This window comes from Mercenaria mercenaria, chromosome 10, assembly GCF_021730395.1.
Source record: "Mercenaria mercenaria strain notata chromosome 10, MADL_Memer_1, whole genome shotgun sequence".
Taxonomy (NCBI): Eukaryota; Metazoa; Mollusca; class Bivalvia; order Venerida; family Veneridae; genus Mercenaria; species Mercenaria mercenaria.
In genome coordinates this window covers 51,783,233-51,810,832 of record NC_069370.1, presented here as the reverse complement: position 1 = coordinate 51,810,832, position 27,600 = coordinate 51,783,233, and the positions used below count along the sequence as shown (strand labels likewise).

The 27,600-nt window shown below is 35.0% G+C and overlaps 1 protein-coding gene across 2 annotated transcripts; it reads right to left on the bottom strand.

Annotated features, from left to right (window-relative positions):
- Positions 1-27,600, bottom strand: LOC123561578 (zinc finger C2HC domain-containing protein T03G11.3-like). Of its 2 annotated transcripts, XM_045354054.2 has the most exons (10): positions 27,481-27,600; positions 22,744-23,684; positions 20,109-20,312; positions 17,834-17,898; positions 13,916-14,204; positions 11,883-12,046; positions 10,667-10,781; positions 9,534-9,587; positions 7,229-7,343; positions 1-6,636 (listed from the first exon to the last, which is right to left on the bottom strand). In XM_045354054.2, exons 2-10 carry the CDS (start codon positions 23,402-23,404, stop codon positions 6,471-6,473), a joined length of 1,833 nt encoding a protein of 610 aa, XP_045209989.2. In that variant the 5' UTR covers positions 23,405-23,684; positions 27,481-27,600; the 3' UTR covers positions 1-6,470. The 2 variants fall into 2 exon arrangements, with proteins under 2 accessions (XP_045209989.2, XP_053409057.1); XM_053553082.1 differs by lacking the exon at positions 20,109-20,312.

Sequence of the window (27,600 nt, the reverse complement as noted above, 5' to 3'; positions counted from 1 at the left end):
TTTATTCTTATAACTTTATTTAGGTATATCAATTCCTAACAATCTATATAATGCATGGTTTTAGTATTATAAACACAGCTGCTAAATACACAAAAGTGAGTATTATGGCCACTTTATTTGGAGGACGGATCAATCTTTGGACGGTTTTAAACAAAAATATCTAGCAACAAGAGGAAAAAGCAAACAAAAGCAATGACCTTAAAAAAAATACTGACATGTGGATTTTCAATCAGATCTTATAAAATACTCGGATAGTCTCTTTTTTAAATATAAATGAATTTTTGCATCATCTGTTTTTCCTACAACTGAAGTTTCCAGCAACAGAAATTAATTAAAATAAGTCTCTATGGTAAGGTTGAAAAAAACCCAACCGAGTCATAAGCTTGTTGTTAACCTAGACAAAAGTCATGTGAATTCCACCATTTCATAGTTATTCTGTGAATGAAATAAAAATGTACATTTACTAAATAGGAACAGTTATTGTAGTTTTGCCTGTTCAGATCCAACATAGATTTTGACATAACACTGATTTTTTTTTCTCAAAATTTAAAGCTAAATGTTTTTTATTTTTTCATTTACAAATAGCAAAGTCCTCACTTCTATCTGCGAAGGACTAACAGGATATTTATTTGTGAAATATCACCAAGTGAGAAATAGATGCAAATATTTTCAAGAGATGCACATAAAAAGCTTATACTGCCCTACAACTGTAGAAAGTTAATATATACACAAAAAAGTTGTACAATGAATACTATATTTTGGCAGATTCAGAAAAGTATGGTTTTAAAGCAATAGCCATTAGGTAAAAATGTCAATCAAATATGAGCAATAAAATTATCACAGCTAGTTCAGTACGAGTTGTGCCATTTACAATCTTAAACTATTAGCACTTTTATACTTTTACCTTGCCAGAGGTAGGAACCCCTGGTAAAAACTCACTTGAAAGTTAAAACAAAGGAAATTGTATGCTATATTTGTTATAAAGTCAGTGAGAAATTTGAAAATATTGCTGAAATAACTTAAGTAACAATTCAAATGAAAAAACTGACACTACGGCAGGGTTTCAGTTAAAGGCATGAGACTCTTACCTGGTCACTGTACAAATATGTGCAATGCAAAGCAAACCACAAAACTGTGCAAAACTTAAAACAATCGAGGCTGTAAAAAGGCATCAAGGAAAACATTGAATTTCCTGGAAAAAGTAACAAATACTAGTTTCTTGGAAAATGATAACAGACTGGCATTGTACTGGTCTCTTGGAAAATGAGCAGCAATCAGACACCATGGCATTTAAAAATGAACATTATAATCAAACATTTGAAATTTTGATGTACTGTACTCATGGTAAGTAATTCCCAGTTGTTATGAAAGGTTTCAAACCAATCTGTTCATGATAAAATAAGCCACTGGTGCCTTCATACCTGAAATGAGTATATAATATTGGTCAAATATAATTGGTTAGATCAGGTGTGGAGAAAATTATAAAATTCCAACTGCCACAAAAAATATCTCTTAAATTTCATAAGCACATGTAACCTTTTCTATGTTAGCATGACTACAAAAGCCAATCAGATGTGCATTATATGTTCAAACAAAAACAATATATATATCGCTCACCAGAGTTGATCTGGCCTACTGACCTAGTTTTTGACCCAAATTCGAACTTGACCTAGAGGTCATCAAGACAAACGTTCTGACCAATTCTCATAAGTTGCAAACTTTAACTGTGGACTCTAAGAGTGTTAACAAGATTTTCCTTTGATTTGCCCTAGTGACCTAATTTTTGACCACACATGACCAAGATTTGAACTTGACCTAGTGATCATGAAGACAAACATTCTGACCAAGTTTCATAAAGATTGGGTCACAAATGTGGCCTCTAGAGTGTTAACAAGCTTTTCCTTTGATCTGACTGGGTGACCTAGTTTTTGACCCCACATGATCAAGATTCGACCTTGACCTAAAGATCATCAAGACAAACATTCTGACCAAGTTTCATAAAGATTGGGTCACAAATGTGGCCTCTAGAGTATTAACAAGCTTTTCCTTTGATCTGACCAGGTGACCTAGTTTTTGACCCCACATGACCCAGATTCGAACTTGACCTAGAAGTCATCAAGACAAACATTCCGACCAGTTCTCATCAGTTTCAAACCTAAACTGTGGACTTTAGAGTGTTAACAAGTTTTTCCTTTGATCTGGCATAGTGACCTAATTTTTGACTTCACATGACCCAGTTTCAAACTTGACCTAGTGATCATGAAGACAAACATTCTGACCAAGTTTCAAAAAGATTGGGTCACAAATGTGGCTTCTAGAGTGTTAACAATGCAAATGTTGACGCACAACGAACAGTTTATATCTTTATTATGAGCTGATCTGTCACCCCTCTAATGACAGTACACAACATGTAATATCTGTGTCACCTATCACCTCACATAATCACAAATTTAAAGGCAAATTTAAAACTCCACAACAACCTAACAATAAGCACAAAAAAACAAAAACAAACAAGGGCCATGATGACCCTAGATGCTCACCAGAGTTTCACAGCTTTCTTGAACACATTTTTGTACATGGTCACACAAGAAAACTATTTAGAAATCAGAGCAGCAGTTTCTCAAGAGAAAAGTTTTAAAGCTTCTTTTATGTAAATTAAGAGGAAAGTAACCACATCCTCTGGCAACCATGTTTGTTTCCAAATCAAATTAATTTGAATGGTCGCCATAAGGACTTTTTCAGTAAAATTATACTGAAAAGAAGGCTGGGCCTCAAAGTTTATACATACAAAAAGCCTGCCCAGCCCCGTGGTGGAAATTCTGAAGTTAATATACAGTGAAACAGAGAAAACTAGCCACTCTTCCATGGCATCCATTTTGTAACAAGAATTTTGTAGGGGGTCTTCCAAGGAAAGGTCAGTGAAATTATTTCAAAGACACGCTTATGGTTTCCGAGGTTTTCATTTTTTTCTTTTGGTAGCCATCATGATACCAACATTTTGAAAGGATGATCTAGATTTAAAGGCATCTGAATGGGAACTTCACAAAAAACATTCAAATGAAATTTCATTTAAATTGCCTTTATGGGGTAGGAAATATTCTTTAAAGAATGTGTGGACATATGACAGACAGACAACAGACAATGATGGACATCCCAATGATCCTAAAAATTCACTATGAGCACTTGTGTGCTCATGTGAGCTAAAACGTTATCACAATATGGCAAGCAAATACAATGTAACACAAGGTAACATTAAAGCAAATGTAAATCTAAACACAAAAATTTGGATTACAAAACTTTTTGCACTTGCCCTTTCAGATAATGAGGGTTTATTTAAAACAACATAAAAACATTTCAGTAAACAGGCAGTATATTATACAGAAAAAGTGTAAGAATAAGTAAGAAATATTCATTTTCTGTATGGTCTAAATTCATCTTTAAGAAGTGGACTCAAAAAAGTTATGCAATACAATATTGGGTAAAAATAAGTGCCAATCTAAAATGCTGCATGGAATCTACTTCCTTTACTAAAATAAGATTTATTAGAAAGTCCCTGTCAGCCAAGAGGGATAGTTTTCAATGTTTTGTATTTTATGTTTTTATGAATGTATATACCATACTCAACATAATTATGATCTATAAACAATAATATCTGGTATTGGCAGATGTATAAACACATGAAAAGACTTTGGAAACAAAAGGAAAAAAAACAGAAACAATAAAGAACCTAGAAAACTAGAAAACAAAATAAACAGCAAACACATCACAGAAAGAAAACATTAGCAAGAAAGAACTTTGGAAATAAATGATAAAACATTTAACAAAGGGAAGAACTTTGAACGCAAAAATATCACACACATAAACCAAAATGTTCAATCAGAAGTATCTGTACTAGAACAAATTCAAATCAATTAACATAATATGCAACCAAGATTCTATTTTTGTTGGATATAACATCACATCAAAACAATTACATGTCATACGGTAACTGGTAGAGAAAAAATCAGGTGCCCCTCTAGGCTTTACTTCATCACAGAAGGGCACGTGGGTAGAACCACCAAGCTTCTGGATGACTTTCAGAAAGTATACACCTTACATTGAAACAGTTATTAAAATAAGTGCTGTAGTTAACTTAATACCAAATAAATAAATAAATGAATGAATAAATAAATAACAAAGCACATGACAAAAGGAAAAGAAACAAAACAGGTGGATGAGCAGACAAACTTGGAGCGTGTGCTTCCCCTTTAATATAATGTTTAAGGTGAAGTAGCCTAAACACTGACAGCATTCTGTAGATCATGCGGATCATATTCCAGAATAATAAAAATGACATAAAAATTTTAGTACAGAGACATAAATGTCATTAAATGGCTCTGCTGACATTCATCAAAATAAATACCGTTCTTTGGGATATTTTGGCACAGTCCAATTTCAAATATGACTTTTACCAAATTTGTGTTACTTCATTTAAGCTAGTGTAAAAATCGCCAAATATGTAACAAAAATTCTCTTATCTTTTAAATCTTGCCTTATTTTTATAAATCTGACCTTCTGACCCATTATGTAAATGTTGATCATTCCCAAAGCATCCCAAAGTATGGTACGTTGCACCAAATCTCTGACACTACAGAGAAGCAATCTCACAAATTACAAATATATAACTCCACATATAAATTTATAGAGGTACAACACCTAAATATATATACTTTATGTATACATAGATACATTAAATTTGTAGGCATGTGTAAAAATAACGTCTATATTAAAGGCATTTAAGGTAAGGAAATAACCTAATTAAATAACCTGAGGATTGTATCACAATATCACTACATAACCTGTACATTTCTGTTACTATAAACCCAAGTAAATCAGCCTTGTTTCTATTTTCCTGTAACATATTCATACTGTTTGCTTATTTGATATGTGTGTATTGCTCTTTTTGAACAGAATTTTAGTTATGAAAAGGAAGTCAGTTAACCAGTTTCCTAGACAACACAAGATTACAAACAAGTACCAACTAACTAGCAACTTCTCTACATACACTAGAGGTGGGAAATTAACGACATAAGACATCATGTATTCTGTTAAATCGTAATGTTGGACATCTGCCACATCTTTGGATTAAACTCATCACCTCGGTTGAGAGTTCTAACTCAATCTAAACGGCAAAACTGCGATGTGATGATTTTTCAATTGACAGTCTTCACTCCGCCTACTGAGCAAATCCTGCAAACTCGCAACTTCTTGACTGACATTATCTGCTCAACCTATTGAGCAAATCCTGCAAACTTGAGGCTTTCATAACTATATTTCCAGGCAGGCTGTCACTGTCACAATAATTTTTAACATTTTACATCAGAAAGACCAGCTTGTTCTCACCAAAGAACTTACAACTTCCCTACATGAAACACAGACTGAAGATCAAGGACTCAAACATAATAATAAGTACATATCTGCTTCCTCCTGGAAAAATCACTAGACTAATGCCCTATAAATTGAGGTAACAAGATAGTTATTTTAATTTAAAGAAGATATGTGTTTAATAATCAAAAGTAAAAATGCAGAAACTGTTGTGGTGTTTGTATTACTAACAATATACTGTCAAATATCCATGGCAAATTTACTAGGTTTTACAGAAACAGCTAATTTACACACTGGAACACTATGGTTTACCATAGTGACACATTGCAACACTGTTTTGTGACTGCAATGAAGCACTATGTTTTACAATAGTGGCACCCCTTTTACCCTTCATACAGTCAAAATAAAATTGTGCCATGGTAAAATGGAATAGTTTGTGCATATAATTATTATAATCAACAAGACTATGTCTCAAACATAATGGTTGTAAATGGTATAAATTAATCACACCCATGGAACTTTATGGTTGATGAAGATTCTTTTTTACATTACGATCATAAAAAATGAAATGGTCTATAAGAAACAATTTTGACAAATGCCATTGCCACTTTGCAATGGCTAATATACTTTGGAGTTCCTATGCTTTACATACTACATGAACTATAAAGTTCATTTAAAATATTTCATACATACATCAACTTATAGATATCTATAAAAGAGATCACTTACACACAAAATCTTAACGCTTATCAGAATTTGATAGATGCCATTACTGAGAACACAAAAATTTTGTTCAGAAGTTCAAAGGAGGGTATCAATATATCCATTTCGGAAATAGCTAAATCTCTTCAGAAAAAGCCCAATTCACAGCACTTTGATACTTAAATATGTCAGAATACGTCATCCTTCAATCTTTACATTTAAAACTTTGAACATGATGATGGAGAACACTAACATTTTATTGTATTTCATCAGGAAGGGCAGAGTTTTTTTTATCAGAAAATAATACTGCAGGAATCCAAATGGGCACTGTCTGTCCCATTTGGCTGAAGAAATATTTGGCACTACCTTCTTCACACCAAATCGCTCAGATGACAACATTACGATCAAGTTTTTCTCGAACCACAGTTACATATTACTTGGCCACGGATACCATATTTTCTCTTGCATGACTGGCATGTGTTGTTACTAGAACGTGTCTCAGTTTTCATCCTAGAACCAGTCAATCCGAAACCATACTGATCATCAAGTCTGCTACTGTAAGATCCATCTCTACAAATTACAGAAAAATTCACATTAGGTCTTCATTACTGAGAATTCTTAAATGACTAACAATGCTTTAATCATCACAACAATACTATGTTGACGTCACACCAACATGATATTTAGTGCCATGTACACATGACCGAGAAATAGAGCTTTCAAATTTGATCAAATATTTTACTTAAAAATTTTTTAAAAACAAAATGTCATATGGCATAACTGTCTTAATTAATTTACACATACACAGAGTTAGTTATTAGCTCTGCAGAATAATTCACCATCATTTGCACCCTTATGGAACTATTACGTAAGACATATTACCATTTCCCGTCCTTGCATGTATAAACAAAGGAGCATGACAACCTACCATTTGGCGCCATACATGCGTCAATGAACAATTCTATCATATTTTATCTAAATTTTACTATAAAAGATATATTAGAATCAAATTTTATCACAAAACCGTGCAACATCTGTGCAGGCTGATCAAGGTCTGCCCTGTTCGCTATTAATTCAGTAAATTTTCTGTGAACACCCCTTCAAATAATAAATGGTACTTTCTGTATTGAATGATGGACCAGTCCATTTTAAAAATACATACTCGTCACCGAATGCAGACTTAAATTTGCCAGCTGCCGTGGGTCTAGTTGTTGTTCTGCTCCGTGCTGTGTTTGCAGCTGAAGTGCTATGGCCTGGCCCTGGCGATGCAGAGGTTTCTGTTATAAATGAAGAATCTAATCTAAGTGAAATTGATTCTAACATAGAAATGATTCTTTAAAATAAAAATTAACAATGTCTTTTCTAAATGCTTAGAAAATGAATGACCTTGCTGAGTTGCAATTGTAGATGATAAGAAATTATTTGTTTGTTTGTTTGTTTTGGGTTTAACGCCGTTTTTCAATAGTATAAGAAATTAAGTGGTTTCACTGTCAGTAGGGGAAAAGTTCCCTCTTGCAATCTATGGCTTTTTTCCCTTCTTCCAAAAGCCAGCTGGATTGCTTAAATACATAAAAGCATGAAAGAATTTTATATGCTGAAGTACAAACCAGTATCAGTAAGGCAAAACTGATTTGAATCCAGTGGACTTTACTACTCCACGATGTAGGTGCCCCAGTAGCCAGCTAACCCTTAATTTGTTACTGGCTGGCATATTTTCAAACAAGGTGATTTATTTGCTTTATTCTCTGTCAAGTTTGAAGTCACACTGACGCAATGTAGGTCATACTTTTTAACTTTTAATGGTGAAGGAAGATCCCTGGTGCTCAGCCTGGCATTAGCACCTGGGTTGATTTTTACCAATCTTCTCCAAGCCAGCTGGATGACGTTCTAAGATGCTAACACTAAAATGGCTCAAACTCACAGACTCTGAGGTAAATGATTTTAAGTCAGCAACCTTAACCACTCAATTAAGAAGGTTCTGCAAACAATGTAGATTGAACTGAAGAGGTACAAGTTAAAGCAGAACAAGAGCTGTCTGATGACAGCGCGCTCGACTATTCGAAGAATTGATTGAAGAATGGGGTCAAAATATTTCCACGGAGATTCAGACAAAAGAAATAAATAGATTAGACAAACAATGTTCCTGTATTACTTTGATTTCGATAAGTCTTGCACTAAATGGCAATATATGAGCCAATTTCAAAGTCCAAAAAGGGCCATAATTCAGTCAAAATAGTTATGTACTCTTGCCTACAGATGTAAATCATAATGATAAGCAAGTGTTCAAAGTTTAAAAGCCATATGTCAAATAGTTTTGACAAAACATGGACTTGTATGAAAACAGAACCAATTTCAGAAGTCCAAAAAGGGCCATAATTCAGCCAAAATAGATGACAGAGTTAATATGTTCTCTTTCCTACAGATAGAGACTATTATACTAAACAAGTGATAAAAGTTTCAAAGCCATATGTCAAACACTTTACAAAAAATATGAACTGGTACGAAAAACTTAACCAAGATTTCTATGTCAAAAGGGGCCATAATTCAGCCAAAATCCCTGATGGAGTTATGTACTCTTGCCTATAACTGGACATGGTGATGGTAAACAGGTGTTGAAAGTTTCAAAGATTTATCTCAAAAGACTTTGTCAAAATATGAACTGGTACGAAATATTAACCCAGATTTCTAAGTCAAAAAGGGCCATAATTCAGCCAAAATCCTTGATGGAGTTATGTGCTCTTGTCTATAACTGGCCATGATGATGGTAAACAAGTGTTGAAAGTTTCAAAGCTTTATCTCAAAAGACTTTGTCTAAATATGAACTGGTACGAAAAACTTAACCAAGATTTCTAAGTCGAAAGGGGCCATAATTCAGCCAAAATCCCTGATGGAGTTATGTACTCTTGCCTATAACTGGCCATGGTGATGGTAAACAAGTGTTGAAAGTTTCAAAGCTTTATCTTAAAAGACTTTGTCAAAATATCAACTGGTACGAAAAACTTAACCATGATTTCTAAGTCAAAAGGGGCCATAATTCAGCCAAAATCCTTGATGGCGTTATGTGCTCTTGTCTATAACTGGCCATGATGATGGTTAACAAGTGTTGAAAGTTTCAAAGCTTTATCTCAAGACTTTGTCAAAATGTGGACTGGTACGAAAAACTTAACCAAGGTGTGACGCTGATGCCGACGCCGTGGTGAGTAGGATAGCTCTACTTATTCTTCGAATAGTCGAGCTAAAAACCAAATGAGCCACGCCATGAGAAAACCAACATAGAGCATTTGGGACCAGCATTGATCCAGACCAGCCGGCGCATTGGTGCAGTCTGGTCAGGTTCCATGCTGTTCATTTTCAAAGCCTATTGCAATTAGAGAAACCACTAGCGAACAGCTGGTCTGGATCCATGCTGGTCGCAAACACACTATGTTGGTTTTCTCATGGCACGGCTCAAATTTTCATTGACATACCTCTTGGGCTGAAGGATGCATTCAGACCTGTACTTGAGGATGGACTGGGTCTATCTACAATTTAGAAAACAAAAATTATTTCATCCATCACAAGTTCAGCAGAAAATAAGTAAACTTCTATCACATAAAAAGCCGTTTTACTCCAACAAGATGGAACTCATGACCTTGATGTTAAGAGGCTAACATTCTTTCAACCACATCAGTTCTTCACACTGATATTTACTAATGGTTAGTCACAGCCAACAAGAGCTGCTTTTGAGAAAAGTGCATGTCTCCTGCAACTGCCTAATCATCTAAATAATAAGTCAGTCTTTATATACTGTTCACACACTACAAATATACCTTTGAGGGTAAAAATGTTGATTTGGGGTAATTGAAAGGCCATAATTCTGAAGTGCCTCGGGTAATTTGTCTAGTTAATGAACTTGGCCAAGGAGTTATGGTCAAAATCATTTGGTTCAAATTTGGTGAAGATCGAATGAGACCTGTTCTACTTAGAATTATGCGAACAAAAGAAAAAAGGCCGATTTTTGGTAAATCGAGGGCCATGATTCCGAAGTGCCTGGGCCGATTTAGCTAGTTATCAAACTTGGCCGAGGACTTAGTATGGTCAAACACATTTTGTTCGAGTTTGGTGAAGATCAAATGAAAAATGTTCGACTTCGAGTGCAGACAAGATTTGTGACAGACACACACACATAAACTGTAAGAAATCAATGTCTCCTACAGTAACATCACTTTGTGGTGGGAAACATAATTACTTTAACTTAAGCATTCACTTGTCAAACATTTTCATTCCTATACATAATGGTTGTATCTATTTTCGTTTGACTATTTTTCTGTATCTATGCATTTTTTCCTTGTTGTTCTTTTTCAGGCTGCATCATTATTCCATCATCTGAATATTCAAGGAAAATATTTTTTTTCAATTTTCTGTGCAATTTCTTTCAATTTCTAATTGTTTCCACATGACTGTACTGACATGCTTGTATTGTCTTAACAATATCACCATTAAAGAAGTACTTAATATAAGTATACTGATATATTTTGATATAATAAATCACTGTACATTTGTATAAATCATTTATTCAGGGCTACTGACACGACCTTTTTAACATGTAGTTTGTACTTACCCATAGTTTCCCTCTTTGTATGTACTCCGACATTAGGGAAGTGGTCGTAGTGACTTCTAGGTGACGCGTCAGAATCATTTGATTTACCACGTGGACGTGTGATGTGTTTTGCATACTGTAATACACAATTAAAGGTATGTACATTTCAAAGATAAGTTTTCCTACCTTGTAAAAACAGGGTGGAATCTTTTTGCGCTTTTTTTTTTTTTCTAAATATCATATAGCAGTTTTCGTCTTAAACCATAAACTGCTGAGGAGAATTACTACTTCCAAATTTTACTGACCACTCTGTCAATATCAAAATAATCTTGCTATTCCATTTAATTTCACCTACCACAATATTTTTGACATAACCTTTATAAACAGTTTATCTTATTCAGATCATGAGACTGTTAGATGAACAACTGTTGCTAAGGTGGTTTTGCTTGTTTAGTCTGCCTTTAAGGTGGTTCTGCTTGTTTAGTCTGCCTTTAAGGTGGTTCTGCTTGTTTAGTCTGTCGTTAAGGTGGTTCTGCTTGTTAAGTCAGTCGTTAAGGTGATTCTGCTTGTTTGATAAACCGAGTCATGGCATAACGTCATTCATTCCGAAAACATGAAATATCAATACCCTGGTACACCAGGTCAATGACCTCTAATATTGGCCTCATGCTGCTCACATACAATGTACATTCAAATTTTGCGCAAATTTGTTACTATATTTGGTATCATATGCAATAATTCCAACTAATTAATACTTCAGATAGAAAATATCTAAGTAGTAAGTGCACAGACTTACATGTTTTACCATATAACACATTATGTAAATTTACAAAAGTGAGAAGTAATATTAAAATCTACCCTGTACAATTTCTTCTATATGCGAAAATGCTATCAAAATTGAGATTTTCTCAATGAGTTCTAATTTTTCCTAAGTCCGGTTCCCACTGGTAGGGACTACTACACCCCATATTTTCTTGATTTTGATTGAAATTCTAAACAAAAGTCATATTTTACTGCAAAAGTAACTGTTAATGAGCTATCATTATTTTTACGTTCCAAAAAAATTTCTGAATCTAGGAAATTATTTTGAAAAAATCTGTCATTAAAAAAAATATGACTAAAATTGAACAATTTGACAATGTATTGAACAATTAGAAAGAGAAATATTTCTTTTTTGGCCGGATGTCACTTTGATCTTTTGAATATACACTTGAAAAAGGTCAATATATCAGTATACTTGTCTCCCTCTTTGGTTTTTGCTTCCAAAATCTCTGGGTGTTGTTTTTCCTGCAGGATTGAGAGGCGTGCCATGTTCCTTGGTCCATTTCTCACAGAATGGAATGTGTTGCTTAGCAGCTGGCAAGCTGAAATTCCGACCACACCACTTACAATTTACCTGAGCTGTAAATAAAATAAGTGTGTTTTATTCCAAATTAACAGCTCACTCTACTTTTTGACAGCTACTAAGCCATAAATTGACAAGAATAATGTAATTGGGTTATTTGATTAACCATTTACATGTATAACAATTTCAAATTTTATTGAGTTTTATTATGGCAATGGTAAGTTACAACTTGCATGCAAGACTTCAACCAAATTTTCTAAGTTAAACAAGGAGCTGAGTTCAATAAACGCTTGATGCCCCCAGTGGCATCCTTGTCGATAGATTTTGCACCTAAGTCCAAAACGAGGTCAAGGCCAAACTGAGGTCAGGTGATGTTTGAAGATGAGGAATGATCACAGTTTACATCTGTATTAGTATCAATTCATTCTTGTAAGGGGTATTGATGCTAGACGAAACGGTCCCATTTGGTTAACCAAGAGATGGCCCATATAAAGCAACCCAAGTCCAAAATGAGGTCAAGGTCAAGGTCAAACTGAGGTCAGGTGATGCCTGAAGATGAGGAATGGTCACAGGTTACATCTGCATTAGTATCAAGTCATTCTAGTAAGGAGTATTGATGCTAGACGAAACGGTCCCATTTGGTTAACCAAGAGATGGCCCATATAAAGCAACCTAAGTCCAAAATGAAGTAAAGGTCAAACTGAGGTCAGGTGATGTCCGAAGATGATGAATGGTCACAGGTTACACCTGCATTAGTATCAAGTCATTCTAGTAAGGGGTATTGATGCTAGACGAAACGGTCCCATTTGGTTTCACCACGGACGCCCATATGATTCATGTATTAGGTGGTTATTCCATTGTTTGAAAACAATAGAATGACCACTTAAGGAAAAAAAGAATTAAGTGGTTATGGAATGAATACAAAGGATTTCTATTGTCCTAGGCCACACCTCCTACCACCTAAGGTACCAATTGTGTGCTCAGACTCACAAAACGAACTGATGGACAGGACAATCACTATATGCCTCCCGCATCAGTAGATGCTGGGAGCATAAAAAAGGGCCATAATTGAATTGGTTATCAAGTAAGTGAAATCATGAACACCAGTGGAACAGTTTTCATGAATTTCAAGGTTGTACCAACCCATCAAACTGAATTTGAGTGAAAAAATAACTTTTCCATTCCTTTTCTCTTAACCCTTAGCCTGCTGGCGGCAAGTGATTCTGACTTTGCGACAAGTGCAGACTAGGATCGCGCAGTCTGATCATGGTCTGCATTGTTCACTATTCAGTTAGTAAGTTTTCAGTGAACACCGCTTTGAATAATGAGTGGTTCTGCCAAAACTAAATGATGCACCAGACTTTTAGAAATTTAGCAAGATAAAGGTTAAAAACTGAAATCCATAAAATCATATCTTCACGAAATAGCATGCTTGACTTAAACCATGTAATGTGATGCCCATGAAATGAAATAATTTCACAGTAATTGACAACCTTCCAACTAGAACATGAGATAAGAGGACAAATGATTTTAAATGTATTTTTCAAATCATGATACATTAAGGGATCAAACACAGAAATAGTAAGATGTAAGCAAGATGTCTACATTTAGTTTCAGACATAAGCAAATGGATACAACTCAGCTGAGACTATACTTTGAAATTACTAGTAATTTATTTTGCGTGAATTTTAACTTTTATGGTAGCTGCTGCCAACAAGGTTATTTCATCTGAATATGAATCTGATGACTATAGCTTTATGAGATGAAATAAATGGGAAATTTTTATTTGGATTTGACTTTGTTGACTGAAACAAAATCCATAAAATTTAATCCCTATCAAATAATAGTTATTTCACTGCATTCACTCTTTTTTTACATGTCAGAATTCGGAGTACAGAAATATCAAATACAGTCAAATTACTCACCTACACCCTCATCTCTAGCACTATCTCTTTCAGTATCTTTAGTTGATGCTGTTGTTGCAGAATTGTAGCGCCTTTGACTTGCATGTGCAGCACGTTTTGCTCGTCTAATGTTGCGCAACAGTTCCTCATGTGTCTGTCTCCAGTCTCCAGTTCTCTGGGGATACTGGTCTTCCTCTGGGGTACTCATACGATCAAATGAATCGTCAGCATGGGCCTTCTCATTCTTTTCATCATCGCTAACATCAAACCTTCCACCATGACGCAATGCACACCCAGGCTCATGCATCGACTGAACATAATCATGTACAATATATTACATTTCTTGAAACCACACATAAACTTAACTATACATTTATACAAGTATTCTACAGAGATTTAGAGTTGAAAAGAGTATGGGTTGGGTAGAAAATCTGCAGCATTCATTTTCGGTACTTATTTACAAAAACAAACAAGAGGGCCATCATGGCCCTATATCGCTCACCTGTTATCATTGCACTTGAGGACAAGAAGGCCCTCAGAAAAAATATTTAAGTCCAAAGGAGAGGAACAACAAAGGGAAGAAATTTAACCAAAAAGAAAAAAAATTCTTACAAGGTATAGCTATGTCAAAATACACCTAAAAATTGGAGGTACCATCCATGTTGTACCACAGAAAAGTGGTCTTGGTTTTTCCCTACGGCCAAAAATAAAAAAGTAACTAAAAATAAGCTATTTATAGTAACGTAAAAGGGAAGTAATTAAAAAAAATATATTGTAAGTGAACAAAAGGATCTGCCAAATAAATCTGTTGACATAAATGAAATTTCAGATCACTATCTTCATTAGTTACGGAGATATACCCATTTTAATTTGAAATAAAGGGAGGTAATCTGACATAAAATCAGTCCATAGTTATCTACCCTGATTGTCTCAGTCCAACTAAGAACAATAATGAAATTTCAAATAAGTTCTATAAGTACTTAATGATATAAATCCATTTTGATTACAATCAGGGGAGGTAATCAGATATAAAATAACTCTGGAACCTACGATTGGAACTGATTTGTCATGGAATCCAAGATTTATTGTTGTTGAAGATATTTTGGAAGTTTGTATCAAATAAAACCATAATTGAAGTCTCTATATGGCTGCAAAAGCCAAAATAGCCAATTTTGGACCTTTAAGGGGCCATAACTCTGGAACCCATGATGGAATCTGGCCAGTTCAAGAAAGGAAGCAAGATCTTGTGGTGATACATGAAGCTGCTATTGTGCAGACAAGGTCAAAATAGCTAATTCTGGCCCTTTCAGGGGCCATAACTCTGGAACCCATTATGGGATCTGGCCGGTTCAAGAAAGGAACCAAGATCTTATGGTGACACAAGTTTTGTGCAAGTTTGATTAAATTCAAATCATAAATGAAGCTGCTATTGTGCAGACAAGGTCAAAATAGCTAATTCTGGCCCTTTCAGGGGCCATAACTCTGGAACCCATAAAGGAATCTGGCCAGTTCAAGAAAGGAACCAAGATCTTATGGTGATACAAGTTGTGTGCAAGTTTGGTAAAAATCAAATCATAAATAAAGCTGCTGTTGTGCAGACAAGGTCAAAATAGCTAATTTTGGCCCTTTCAGGGGCCATAACTCTGGCACCCATAATGGGATCTGGCCAGTTCAAGAAAGGAACCGAGATCTTATGGTGATACAAGTTTCTTGCAAGTTTGGTTAAAATAAAATCATAAATGAAACCACTATCGTGCAGACAAGAAATTGTTGACGCACGCACGGACTGACGAAGGGTGATCACAAAAGCTCACCTTGTCACTATGTGACAGGTGAGCTAAAAACATAGAGTAATGAGACACAGAAGCAAAATATACTTGAAGTACACCTAATATACTTTACTATTATAATTCTATTACACCACTTGTTTACATACATAATGAATTTGTACAATGGATAAAATAATAACCATTTCATTGTCAAGTTCTACTTAAAAATAGAGCACCGTCATGCGGGTGCTGACGCTCATCTGATTTTTTTGTCTCTGTATAATAGGAATGATGTCCTACCCATGATTTTCTAAGTCCAAAAGGGGCCAAAATTCTTGCAAAAAGCAATGTAGAGTAAGGGTACTTGCTGTGCAGAGTCAACTTTTAATGGCGAATAACTGCTCCAAGTTTTAAAGCAATAGCTTTGACAGTTATGGAGAAAAGTTGACCTAAACAAGAAATCTGATATTTTCTAAGTCCAAAACGGGCAATAATTCTTGCAAAAAGCAGAAATGAGTTATGTTTCTTGCTGTACAAAGTCAGCTCTTGATGATGAACAAGTGTTGCAAGTTTTAAAGCAATAGCTTTGACAGTTTAGGAGAAAAGCTGACCTAAACATAAAACTTAACCAGGCAACGCCAACGCCGATCAAGTGATGACAATAAGTCATCATTTTTTTCAAAAAATCAGGTGTCTTTACTGAGCTAAAAATATGAATCAAAAGTTTTCTACTCTGTATAGAGATGGCAGTTTTTTTTTCTAGTACATATCAAAAAGCTCAAAATCAGGTAAAATACATGTGCCTTCCTTGTCAAATTTACTAGCAATCAACTTCGACATTTAACAAACAAAAAATAGAGTTGACACAGGAGTGACGAATTATACCCCCACAATATGGCCTTGTCACGGTACTAAGCCAATGTCGGAGCTGAACTTGCTTGACCTTTGACCTACTAACCTCAAAATCAATAGAGATCATCTGCTGGTCATGATTAACCTCCCTATGAAGTTTCATGATCCTCGGCCAAAGCGTTCTTAAGTTATTTTCCGGAAAAGGTTTAAATGACCTTTAAAACCCAAAATAATTACGGGTCATCTGCTGGTCATGACCAACCTCCCTATTAAATTTCGTGATCCTAGTCCCAAGCGTTGTGAAGTTATTGGCAGAAAACTGTTTAAATGTTCCGGGTCACTGTGACCTTGACCTGTGACCTGCTGACCTCAAAATCATTAGGGGTCATCTGCTGGTCGTAACCAACTTCCCTATCAATTTTCATGATCCTAGGCCCAGGCGTTCTCAAGTTATCATCTGGACACCGTTTAACTGTTCGTGTTATTGTGACCTTAACCTTTGACCCACTAACCTCAGTCAAAACATGACCTGTATTTAATCATATTACACTTGTGTACAAAAATTTAAGATCCTAGACCCAAGCGTTCTCAAGTTATCATCTGGAAACCGTTTAACTGTTCCGAGTCACTGTGACTTTGTCCTTTGACCTACTGACTTCAAAGTCGAACTTGAGCTGTATTTCATGATGTTACATCTATGTATCAAAAATTATGATCCTAGGCCCAAGCGTTCTCAAGTTATCATCCGGAAACCATTTAACTGTTTCGAGTCACTGTGACCTTGACCTTTGACCTACTGACCTCAAAGTCGAACTTGACCTGTATTTCATGATGTTACACCTGTGTAACAAAATTTATGATCCTAGGCCCAAGCGTTCTCAAGTTATCATCCAGAAACCATTTAACTGTTCAGGGTCAGTGACCTTGACCTTTGACTCTAAAGTCGAACCTGACCTGTATTTTCTGATGTTACACCTGTGTACCAAAAATTATTTAAATTGGTCAAGCCTTTCATGAGTTATCATCTGGAAACCATGAAAACCAACAGTCCCGACTGACCGCCAAGCTCATTCCCACATACCCCCCTAAACTTCGTTTTGTGGGGGTATAATTAGTAAAATGGATCGCTGACATTTATTTTATCTGATTGGATAAGGTGAAGCTCATAATCCTACTTTTGGCGCCTATTTAAAGTGCACTATCTTTTTTCTGACTGGTTATAATGGAAAATGGTTCAGAAGGTTGTTTTTCTTAAACAAATATGTTGTGAGAATTTAAACTTTTGTCAAGATTAAATGATTTGTTTTATTCCACTTACAAGCTTGCTAAAAGGCATTCTCTTCTCACAATATGTACACTTGAATAACCTGCTGTCCATATCATCTGTAAATGCAATTATAACACTATAGATTAGTATCTCTGTACATCCTACACAATCAAAAATGAGAAATGGAACTATTTACAGATGCTTAGTACATAATTATAAACTAAATGAATATAACAGTGGTCGATCCAGAATTTCTGCTCTTTGTAGGCTGAAGCACAGTGCCTAGGGGTATGGAGGCAAATTTTTACTTAAAATCACTGATGTCTCAAATTTAGGGTACCAAAAATATATGTTTGTCAGACTTCAGATGTCTAGCATATGCCACCCCCACATTCGATCTGCCCCTGCATTAGCTTTTTTCCTTGTAAGGATTTTAGACACTAACTGATCACCTAAACTGACAAAAACAAGTAGTTTAAACCAATTCAAACAGACTCGTTACCACTAGTATATTGTTATCCATCAAAAATCATTTAACATGCATCTACATGTACTGTCATGCAACATGTCAATGGGCATATTAGACTACTTATGAATGCAAACAAGAAGTGTCCATAAGACAACATGAACTGACAGCATGCTAAACTAATCAACAACTTACAAGTCAAACAAGGGCAATAACTCTCAAAGACTTATGTAACTGAGTTGTCTTAATTGCAATTAATTCATTATTGCAATGAGAACAACTTGCACGTGAAACTTTAACCAAATTAAATTTTCAAAGTCAAATAAAGGCCACACTGTGAAATCATTAATATTCGTGGGGGACTAATTTTCGTGGATTTTGTGGTTGAGTTAATCCACAAAATTTAATCCCAATGAACAAGTAAAATTCCCATTCATTTTATGTTCAAAAGTCAATATCCACGAATTCATATCCCCACAAAATTGCTGTTTTGACCAAAACCACAAAATTTCATGCCCACGAAATTTAATGATTATACAGTAATGATTAATCAAAATTACTATATACCATTGGATGGTGTCTTTTGTGGAGTTTCTGTCCATTATAAAATATGATACAGTTGTTACTCAGAAACAGCTTGTGTTGCTAACAAAACTTTAACTGAATTTTCTGAGTCTAAGCAGATCCATTACTACCACTAAACTCTACCAAGAGTTAACTAACTTGGTAATTTCAGAAGGTCTGATGAGAGAAAAGCATTATGCGAAGATTCAATTCAATATATGAAGCTATTACTGAGTAACAGCTTAATATTCTGTTGCATGCTAAACTTTAACCGAATTTCATAGGTCGAAAAAGGGCAATTATTTGTATAAAATTTAGCCAAGAGTTATCTAACTTGCTTACTTTTGGTAGGTTTGGTGACTAGAAAGTCTTGCATGAAATTTCAATCAAATGCATATGATAGTTACTCAGATATGATCTTGCATTCAAAACTTTAACAAAGGTGTGATGCTAATGCCATCCTAGATGCCAACATGAATAGAATAGCTCCCACTGTTCTTAGAACAGTCACCCTAAAATATATGTTGAAGACTATAAGTGATTTATCACACACTTGAGTAACTGATAAAGAATCCAAGCTAAGTTTCAGAAATTGTCTAAAAACCAGGTTCTATCAAGTTTTCCTTATATACACAACTCAGCTGGCATTACTGATACATCTAGTTCTGACCATATTTTTATCTATTACCTTGAATGTTGTTTGCCTGCAATTTTGTTATTGACTGTAAAATTGATGTAACCTATCTATTTAATAAAGTCAATGTCACACCATAAAATGTGTACTGGTAGTTAAAGTTTGTTCAAGTTTGGTGAATGGCTGATTTAAAGTAAATCAGAGTTATCTGACATTAAATGTTACATTTTATATGATAAATTCAGTGAACGTATCATAAGTACTGTTATATCATTAAATGCTATCAAACTAGACCAGGCATAAAAAGATAAGCTAATCATCAGATTTTATTGTGAATAGTCTTATCTTGTACTGTAAATGCACATATTTTCACCAGGTCAAATTTTCATGAATTTGAAATTTTGAGTATGTTCGCAAAGTCTAACGTTTACGAAATTATAAAAATGGTATCCTGCTAGAGTTAGAATTATACTAATGGTGCATAATTACGTGAGGATTCATTTTCGCAAGATGTAGCGCCTCACTAATATAGCGAAAATTTAACCCTCGCGAAAATTTCTGCTTTTACAGTACTTGAGAATATACAAGAAGCATCTAAATGATACTGTCAAAATTATCATTGCTTGGCCATCTTGCCATGTCAACGAACATCTAAAACCTACCATCATCTGAGTCATCAAAGTTCATGCCACTTGTGCCATAACCTCCATAATTTTCTTTATTACTGGTAGTTCTAGAATGTGACCGGGATGGTCGAGTTGTGAATATGAACTCCTCATTGAGCCCATTGGCTCCTCGCTCATTTGCCACATTTTCCTTATGGTGCCTTTGTTGTGATCGTGCTGTGTTAAATGAACTAGGGGTGCCTAGGAGAAAAACATGCAGCAACAAATATACTATAAACCTGCTGTTAGAACTATTTCAACTGAATGTCTCCAGTTAAATCAAACTGCACATTTTTTCAATTTTAATTGGCAAACACCAAAGCAAGTAGCTTGAAGTGTTTCTAATCAATAAAGCTTTCAGTACTGATATGCAATCGCATGACCACCACTAAATAATTTCTTACTGCAATAGGCACACACTAATTGGTTAATACTGATCCATGATAACAGGTCATGCCTTGCTTTGCTATAGATAATATCTGACAGGTGGTTTATTATTTACAGTCAAACCCGTATAAAAAACCATTCCCTAAATAATGACCAGATATATATCCTATTTTATGTGTATGAAAGTTAATATTTTCTCTCCAAATTTAATAACAAAGGATGATCGAAAATTTTTACTTGTAACCAGGGTTATAGCCCATCTGTTAAAATAAAACACTTTCTTTATCTCTCTGTGGCAGGGAGAGGTTCTTTTCATAAACAGGCTTGACTGTATTTAGGATCACAAACCTCTGATGATTTAGCAAACAAAAATCTCTAAAAAATCTAGCAATAAATTTATAAGGCCAAAAATCTATCATTTTGTTTGCTATACTCTGACAAACCCTTCAACAGACACTTCATATCACTTCAGATGATTAACTTAAAAGTATACTAAACTTTTGCTTCTTTCTATCAATATATTTTCTCTACATTGAAGGCATGGTTTAATATTTTAAAAAATGAGTCAAGAAACTTCTAAAAGTTTTTCCATAATCCAGTCCTAGGACACAAACTGAGTGAGCCTACATTTCAGAATTATAATTTAATGATTTAGGGTCCTGGATTGAACAGTTACTGCGTTTTTGTAAAACTTTTGTTATTGACTGAAGGCAATTAAAATTAATGATGATTTTATCATTTACCTATCACACCTATTCTAAAAATTTTTCCTGCAGCACGCTAAATAATCAAAAGTTGTAAATAAATACAAACAGACTAGATGCCCATGGGCAACATGTCGAGCCCGCCAGCTATCAAAAGGACTAGGAGTTGCACATGACACCCTGTCTCATTGAGGCAAACATTTATGCCAAATAACAAATGATTGCTAAAAGTTACAATATAAGTTATTTATAGTAACAACAAAGGAAAGTAAATCTTTAAAAAAAATCTAAGTCCACACAAAAATCCTTACCAGTAGACATGGTAGAGATAGGTCAAAATACACCTCAAAATTGGATGTAACATGCATATTGTACTACAGAAAAGTGGTCTTGATTTTTCCCTATGACCAGTAATGAAAACATTACAATATAAGCTATTTATAGTAACAACAAAGGGAAGTAATTCTAGGTTCTTGCACATGACACTCCGTCTCATGATGGTGAACAATTGTGCCAAGTTACATCAAAATCCCTCCATGCATGATAAAAGAAATGCTCCAGACAGTCATTCCTGTATCTGACCTTTGACCTCTAAGTGTGACCTTGACCTTAGGTTCTTGTGCACGACACTCCATCACATGTCTGTGAACATTTGTGCCAAGTTACATCAAAATCCCTCCATGCATGAAGAAGAAATGCTCCGGACAAAGTCATTATTGAATTTAACCTTTGACCTCCAAATGTGACCTTGACCTTGAGACAGCAACCTGCGGTTTGCGCAAGACACTCCATCTCACTGAGGTTAACATTCATGCCAAATATAAACGAGATTGCTCCTTGCATGTCAAAGTTATGGTCCGGACAAACAAATCCGGACGCATGCACGCACATACACCGAACAGCCATTTGGACAACTATGTCTTCGCTTCTGCAAGCGGGCTCAACAAAAAATTATTTCATGCCTCAGTATCAAATCTAGTTAGTCATGCTATGGTAACATCATAAATACCATACACAAAGAAATCTGGCAAAAATACTCATTCTGAAAAATTGCTTTTTTAATAAAAACAAATTTGCCAGGTTTTCTTCAAGCTTAATATATAACTTTATCAAAGACAAACCCAGCTTTTCCTATACTGTACAAATAATATTACATGGCCATATATATAATAGAAAATTATCAGCCAAGTCATTGGAAATGTAACAAAACAGATTCAAGCTGAAAGAGGAGTGGCAGTGGTTAAGGTGTCAGCCGCTCAACCTAGGTGTTTTGGGTTTGCGAGCCCAACTTAAACCACAAACACACCTTCTCTGAAGATATCAGTACTTGTTTTTCTTGGAAGCAGACTAGGGAGTGGTTTGAACATGTTTGAAGCTTTCACCACAATTAAACTAAAATAAGTAAGTTACACTATACAATTTCAGACCTTAAGCTATTGGTAGTATGCACTGCAGGATATCACAATATCAAGTAGGATATCACAATATCAAGTATTAACCTTTCAACAAAAATGACAGGAAGTGTTGCTAAGAAGAATTACCTCTACCGAAAAACTCCTCAAATGGATCTGGCCCATCGAAAAAACTTGAAAATCCAAAACTTCTTGGCATTTCAGGTCCCATAAAGAATGCATCAAAACTCATTCCTAAATCATCAACAAATGATTTGAATGCGAACGAAAAGTTAGCTTTTGGTGGACGCGGATCATAAAAATGATCAGTGTCATCAGGTGCTGTCCATTCATGTGACCAAGGCCTCCTTGGTCTAGATCGTGTTGATGGTTTCTTTTTCGACTTCTGATTTGACTTCTTTTCATTTTTATGACCAAAAGGATCCCTACCTTCATCAGCATAACCTCCAAAAGTGGAATTCTTGTACCTGTTCTCAGATTCTTTTCCATACTTTCTAGACCATTCACTATGGTCCTCATGCTTATTTGATTCAGTTTTTCTCGTAAAAGTGTATTTATGAGAAGTGCCAGAGTCTTTTGGTATATTCACTTCCCTCTCATGAATTTCTCTCCGGTCATTACTCTTCAATACATCATAAGCTGCAGCAATTTCTTTAAACTTTTCTTCAGCTCCATGATCCTTATTTTTATCTGGATGATACTTCTTTGCTAGAGTTCTGTAAGCCTTTTTGACGTCGTCTTCTGAACAACCTGGCTTTAGACCGAGTGTGTGAAAATGGTTTTTGGTCATGGTTGCCTCAAATTTCAATGCATGAAAAACATTCTACGTAAAGAAGAACTGTTTCACAATGGAATTTATAGGCTTTACATAGGAAGAGACTTTTATGATGAACATCATAAAAATGTTTCTAAATAAATATCAAAACTGCATGGTGAAGTATTTTTGTATTGTTCAACAGAAGGCCTTAGATCACATAGGTATCAGGCAAATAGGCTGGTTCATGGTCCCATGGAGTAGAAGTGTTGGAGGAATGAATGGTTGGTTGGTCTGCACTGGTTACTGGTCTAATCTGCAAGAAAATCAGTATCTGTGTAAGTAATATAATACAGCTTTAAAGTTGGTTATTTAATTTTGGTAAAGTTATAGATTTTTTCGAAGCTGTAACAAATGATAATTTACACTACATGTATCTTTCAATTTCTTTGTCTACTGAGTGCTTTAAAAATATATCTTTGATTTTCATTTATTGTTTGTGCAACCAAGACAGATTACTGTTTGATCCCATACCTTCTTTTCCGTACCAAGGTTTTTCCTTGCTTTAACTTATAAATATAAAACAATATTGACTTTGTCAGGTACACTGCAGATTTTCTAAATAGTGCTTGTATATTTGCAAGCTTTGCATTTATTTTGATTGCAATTGTCAACTGTCTGCTTGCTGATGACAGAATAGACAATATCTATGGCTGAACATGTTCTACCAGCGTCTGTTTTCTTTGTTTCAACTGAACAGATTTGTCAACTTTTCCCAACCAATTTCGTTTTAATAAACATCATTTAAAAGGGCATAAGCAGCCAATCCAATAACTGAAAAGTGAGAAAGGTGTTGCTGTATACATCACAAGTTGTGGTTTCTGGTGTATCCATAAATTTTTTGAAGTTGGCGATACACCTTTGATCGGAATTTTCAGTGTGCATACTGAATTCTTGAACATAATTTACAGCAAAACTTTGGTTAACAAAAGCCCTACATAAAGTAATAACTGCAGTAGAAGACTACAAAAAGTGCTGTCACAGGAGACAGTGCACTCGACTATTTCTATGCTGGATTGTGAAACTGTGCACATCTGAGGAAACTGGAGCTGTTACTGGAGTGTTTAATGGCTCCAATGGTAGATGAAGATATTGCACAATAGCTTGAGTCTAAGTGTGTCAAAAATATTAAGTAAAATCAGAGATAAAGTGTATCAAAACACTATGTAAGTGAATCAAAACACTATGTAAGTATAATTCTATGCAAAAAGGGGCATAATTCATAAAATATTGATGCAAGAGTTATGGTCCTTGTGTCATATGATGTGGGTGATGATGTTACACAACTGTTTTAAGTTTGAATCAAATCCATTTAGTAATAACTCAGATATAGTGAAAGTGCATCAAAACTTTTACCTGAAATTCTAAGTAAAAGGAGGGATAATTCATGAAATAATGCTGTGAGAGTTATGGCCCTTGTGCCATATGATGTGGGTGATGGTGAGGAATAACTATTTTATTAAGTTTAAAGCAAATCTATCCCGTAATTACAAAGACAAGAGGGCCAAGATGGCCCTAGCTCGCTCACCTGAGAAACACACCATAACAGTGTAAACATATTTGACCTAGTGATTTCATGGAAACAAATATTCCAGATGACCAATTTTCATTAAGATTGGTCTCTTAAGTGTAAACAAGTATTTTCTTCAACTTGACCTAGTTTTTGAGCCAAGATGACCTGCATTCAAACTTGACCTAGATTTGATCAAGGCAATCATTCTGACCAAATTTCATGAACCTCAATTGAAAAATACAGCCTCTATCACATACAAAATGTTTTTCTTTGATTTGTCCTAGCGACCTTGTTTTTGACCCCAGATGACCCATATTCAAACTTGACCTTAATTCATTTCATCAAAGCTATCATTCTGATCAAATTTCATGAAGATCAATTGAAAAATACAGTCTCTATCGCATACACAAGATCTCTCTTTAATTTGACCTACTGACCTAATTTTTGACACAGATGACCCATATTCTAACTTGACCTAGAATTCATCAAGGCAATCATTGAATCTGACCAAATTTTATGAAGATTAATTGAAAAATACAGCTTTTATCGCATACACAATATTTTTCTTTGATTTGACCTTGTGACCTAGTTTTTGACCCCAGATAACCCATAATTATTTAAACTCTGCCTAGATTTTTTCAAGGCAATCATTCTGCCTTAATTTCATGAAGATCAATTGAAATATACAGCCTCTATTGCATACACACTGTTTTTCTTTGATTTGACCTAGCAGGGCCCTCACTCTACTTTGGGGGAAGGGGTCCGCAGCCCTCAGGCAGGGCAATTTTCGTGTCGTTTTAGCCAAAAGGGGGAATTTTCATTGCCTTCAAAGAATAACATACTATGTAAGAACTATAACATGTATAACTCTCATTACACTAAAGCTGTTTCTTTTTCTCAACATACTACTGGTAACTGCAATTATATCATGTCAAGATCAGCTTTTCAGGGGTCAAGATATACTGTTATTAATGCAACTTCCACAAACTTTATCTAATTTACAAGTACATTTATATCTAAATGAAATTTGGTCACTTTAAAGACATTCAAAATTAAAAACTTTTCACAGAGAGATTTTTCAAATTTTATCATTTTTGGGGGAGTTAATCGGTACTGAAGTTAACATTGACGCCTATGGGAAATATATAATTTCTTTGATTATGAGAATCTGAACTAGAGTTTTGAGAAAATTTTGCGGTAGAAAGCTGCATTATAAATTTATATGATTCTGATACAAATATCAAAAAGAAATCTAAAATTCCCCTTTGGGAAAAGGAGAAAATCATTTTTTTCTAGTTTTCTGGGGAGATAACTCATGAAAAAATTATTACCGGGGGCGGTGATATCTTTAGGAAATTTTTTGAGAACTTCTGTCGCTATATAACTTGTCAATATGCACCTTATTTCTATCGTGTGACATTTTAAAGCTTACATTATCAAGTTGTATTTACACCTTTGGTGAAATTGAGGCCTATTACACCATGTTATCCTTAAGGGAAACTACTCTTCGCGCTGACTGTCTACGCTACAATCTGAGATTGCTGTTAATAATATGCTCTGTAAAAGAATGAGTGGTGTATTTTACTTTAAACAAAATTAATATCATATGAATTTAATAATATTTTGATGAAAAAAATATAAAAAATCATAGATATTCTGATACTAATTAAAGATCAACTATTATTGTCAACCAAGATCAAACTGTGAACATCAAAACTGACACAAGGTGTCATGCTAATTTGCTGATAATTACTGGCCATTAATAGGCATTTAAATTTTAATAAGCAGCAGACTAAAAAACTTTTTTCTCTCTCCCTTTTCATTCTGTTATGCAGTTTGCTTTAATTGAAGACATATCTAATACTGATGTTTGTTACGATACAGTTGGTTGTCGTATGTAATCGTCTGCATAAATGCCTCAGGCAAATCGGTGTGTGTCATAAATTGATTAATTATTTGGGATGATATTTGGATATATGATTAAAGGGTAGTTTGTTTAGAAATACTTAATTTCATGGTCAAAGGGTTGGTGCTAAAAGGGCAAAGGGGCGATGAAGAAAGGCAAAAGGGTGTCGATTTCGGGCAGAGGGGCGGCGCTAAAAAAGTGCAGGGCCCTGCGCCCTGCTATTCCGTTCTACAAAAATCCCTACAGAGGATTTTTTTTCTCTGGATGGGGAAAAAAGGATACTATTTTGGCAGGGGAAGCAGCCAATATTCGGCAGTAAAAGTGGCTGATAGAGGGCCCTGGTACATCCCCAGAAACAGGGGCTTTAGTTTTTCCCCAGAAATAGGGGCTTGATATGCAACCGAGAGGTTGGGGGGAGGGGGGGGGGGGTGGGGAGGGAAAATTCATATGAATCGCGTCTGCAAAAGTAGAAACATCAGGTTGACATCGTCATGCGAATAACTAAAAAAATTTGCACGACCGTCCTGAGAAACGAAAAAAAATTTTATTATTCGGCACGACGGTTGTGCGGCTAAGCTCGGGCAATCATGAACTGAATTGTTAGAGAGAAAAATCATTTACTAAACCTAATACCAATTATTTTGCGTCTTTCTCCCTGGAAATATAAGCCATGCAAGTTGGAATGTCAAATGTTTTTTTCATTTCTTGTTTCTACGACCAAACAAGGAAAACGGCCATGATATTCCAAATGTG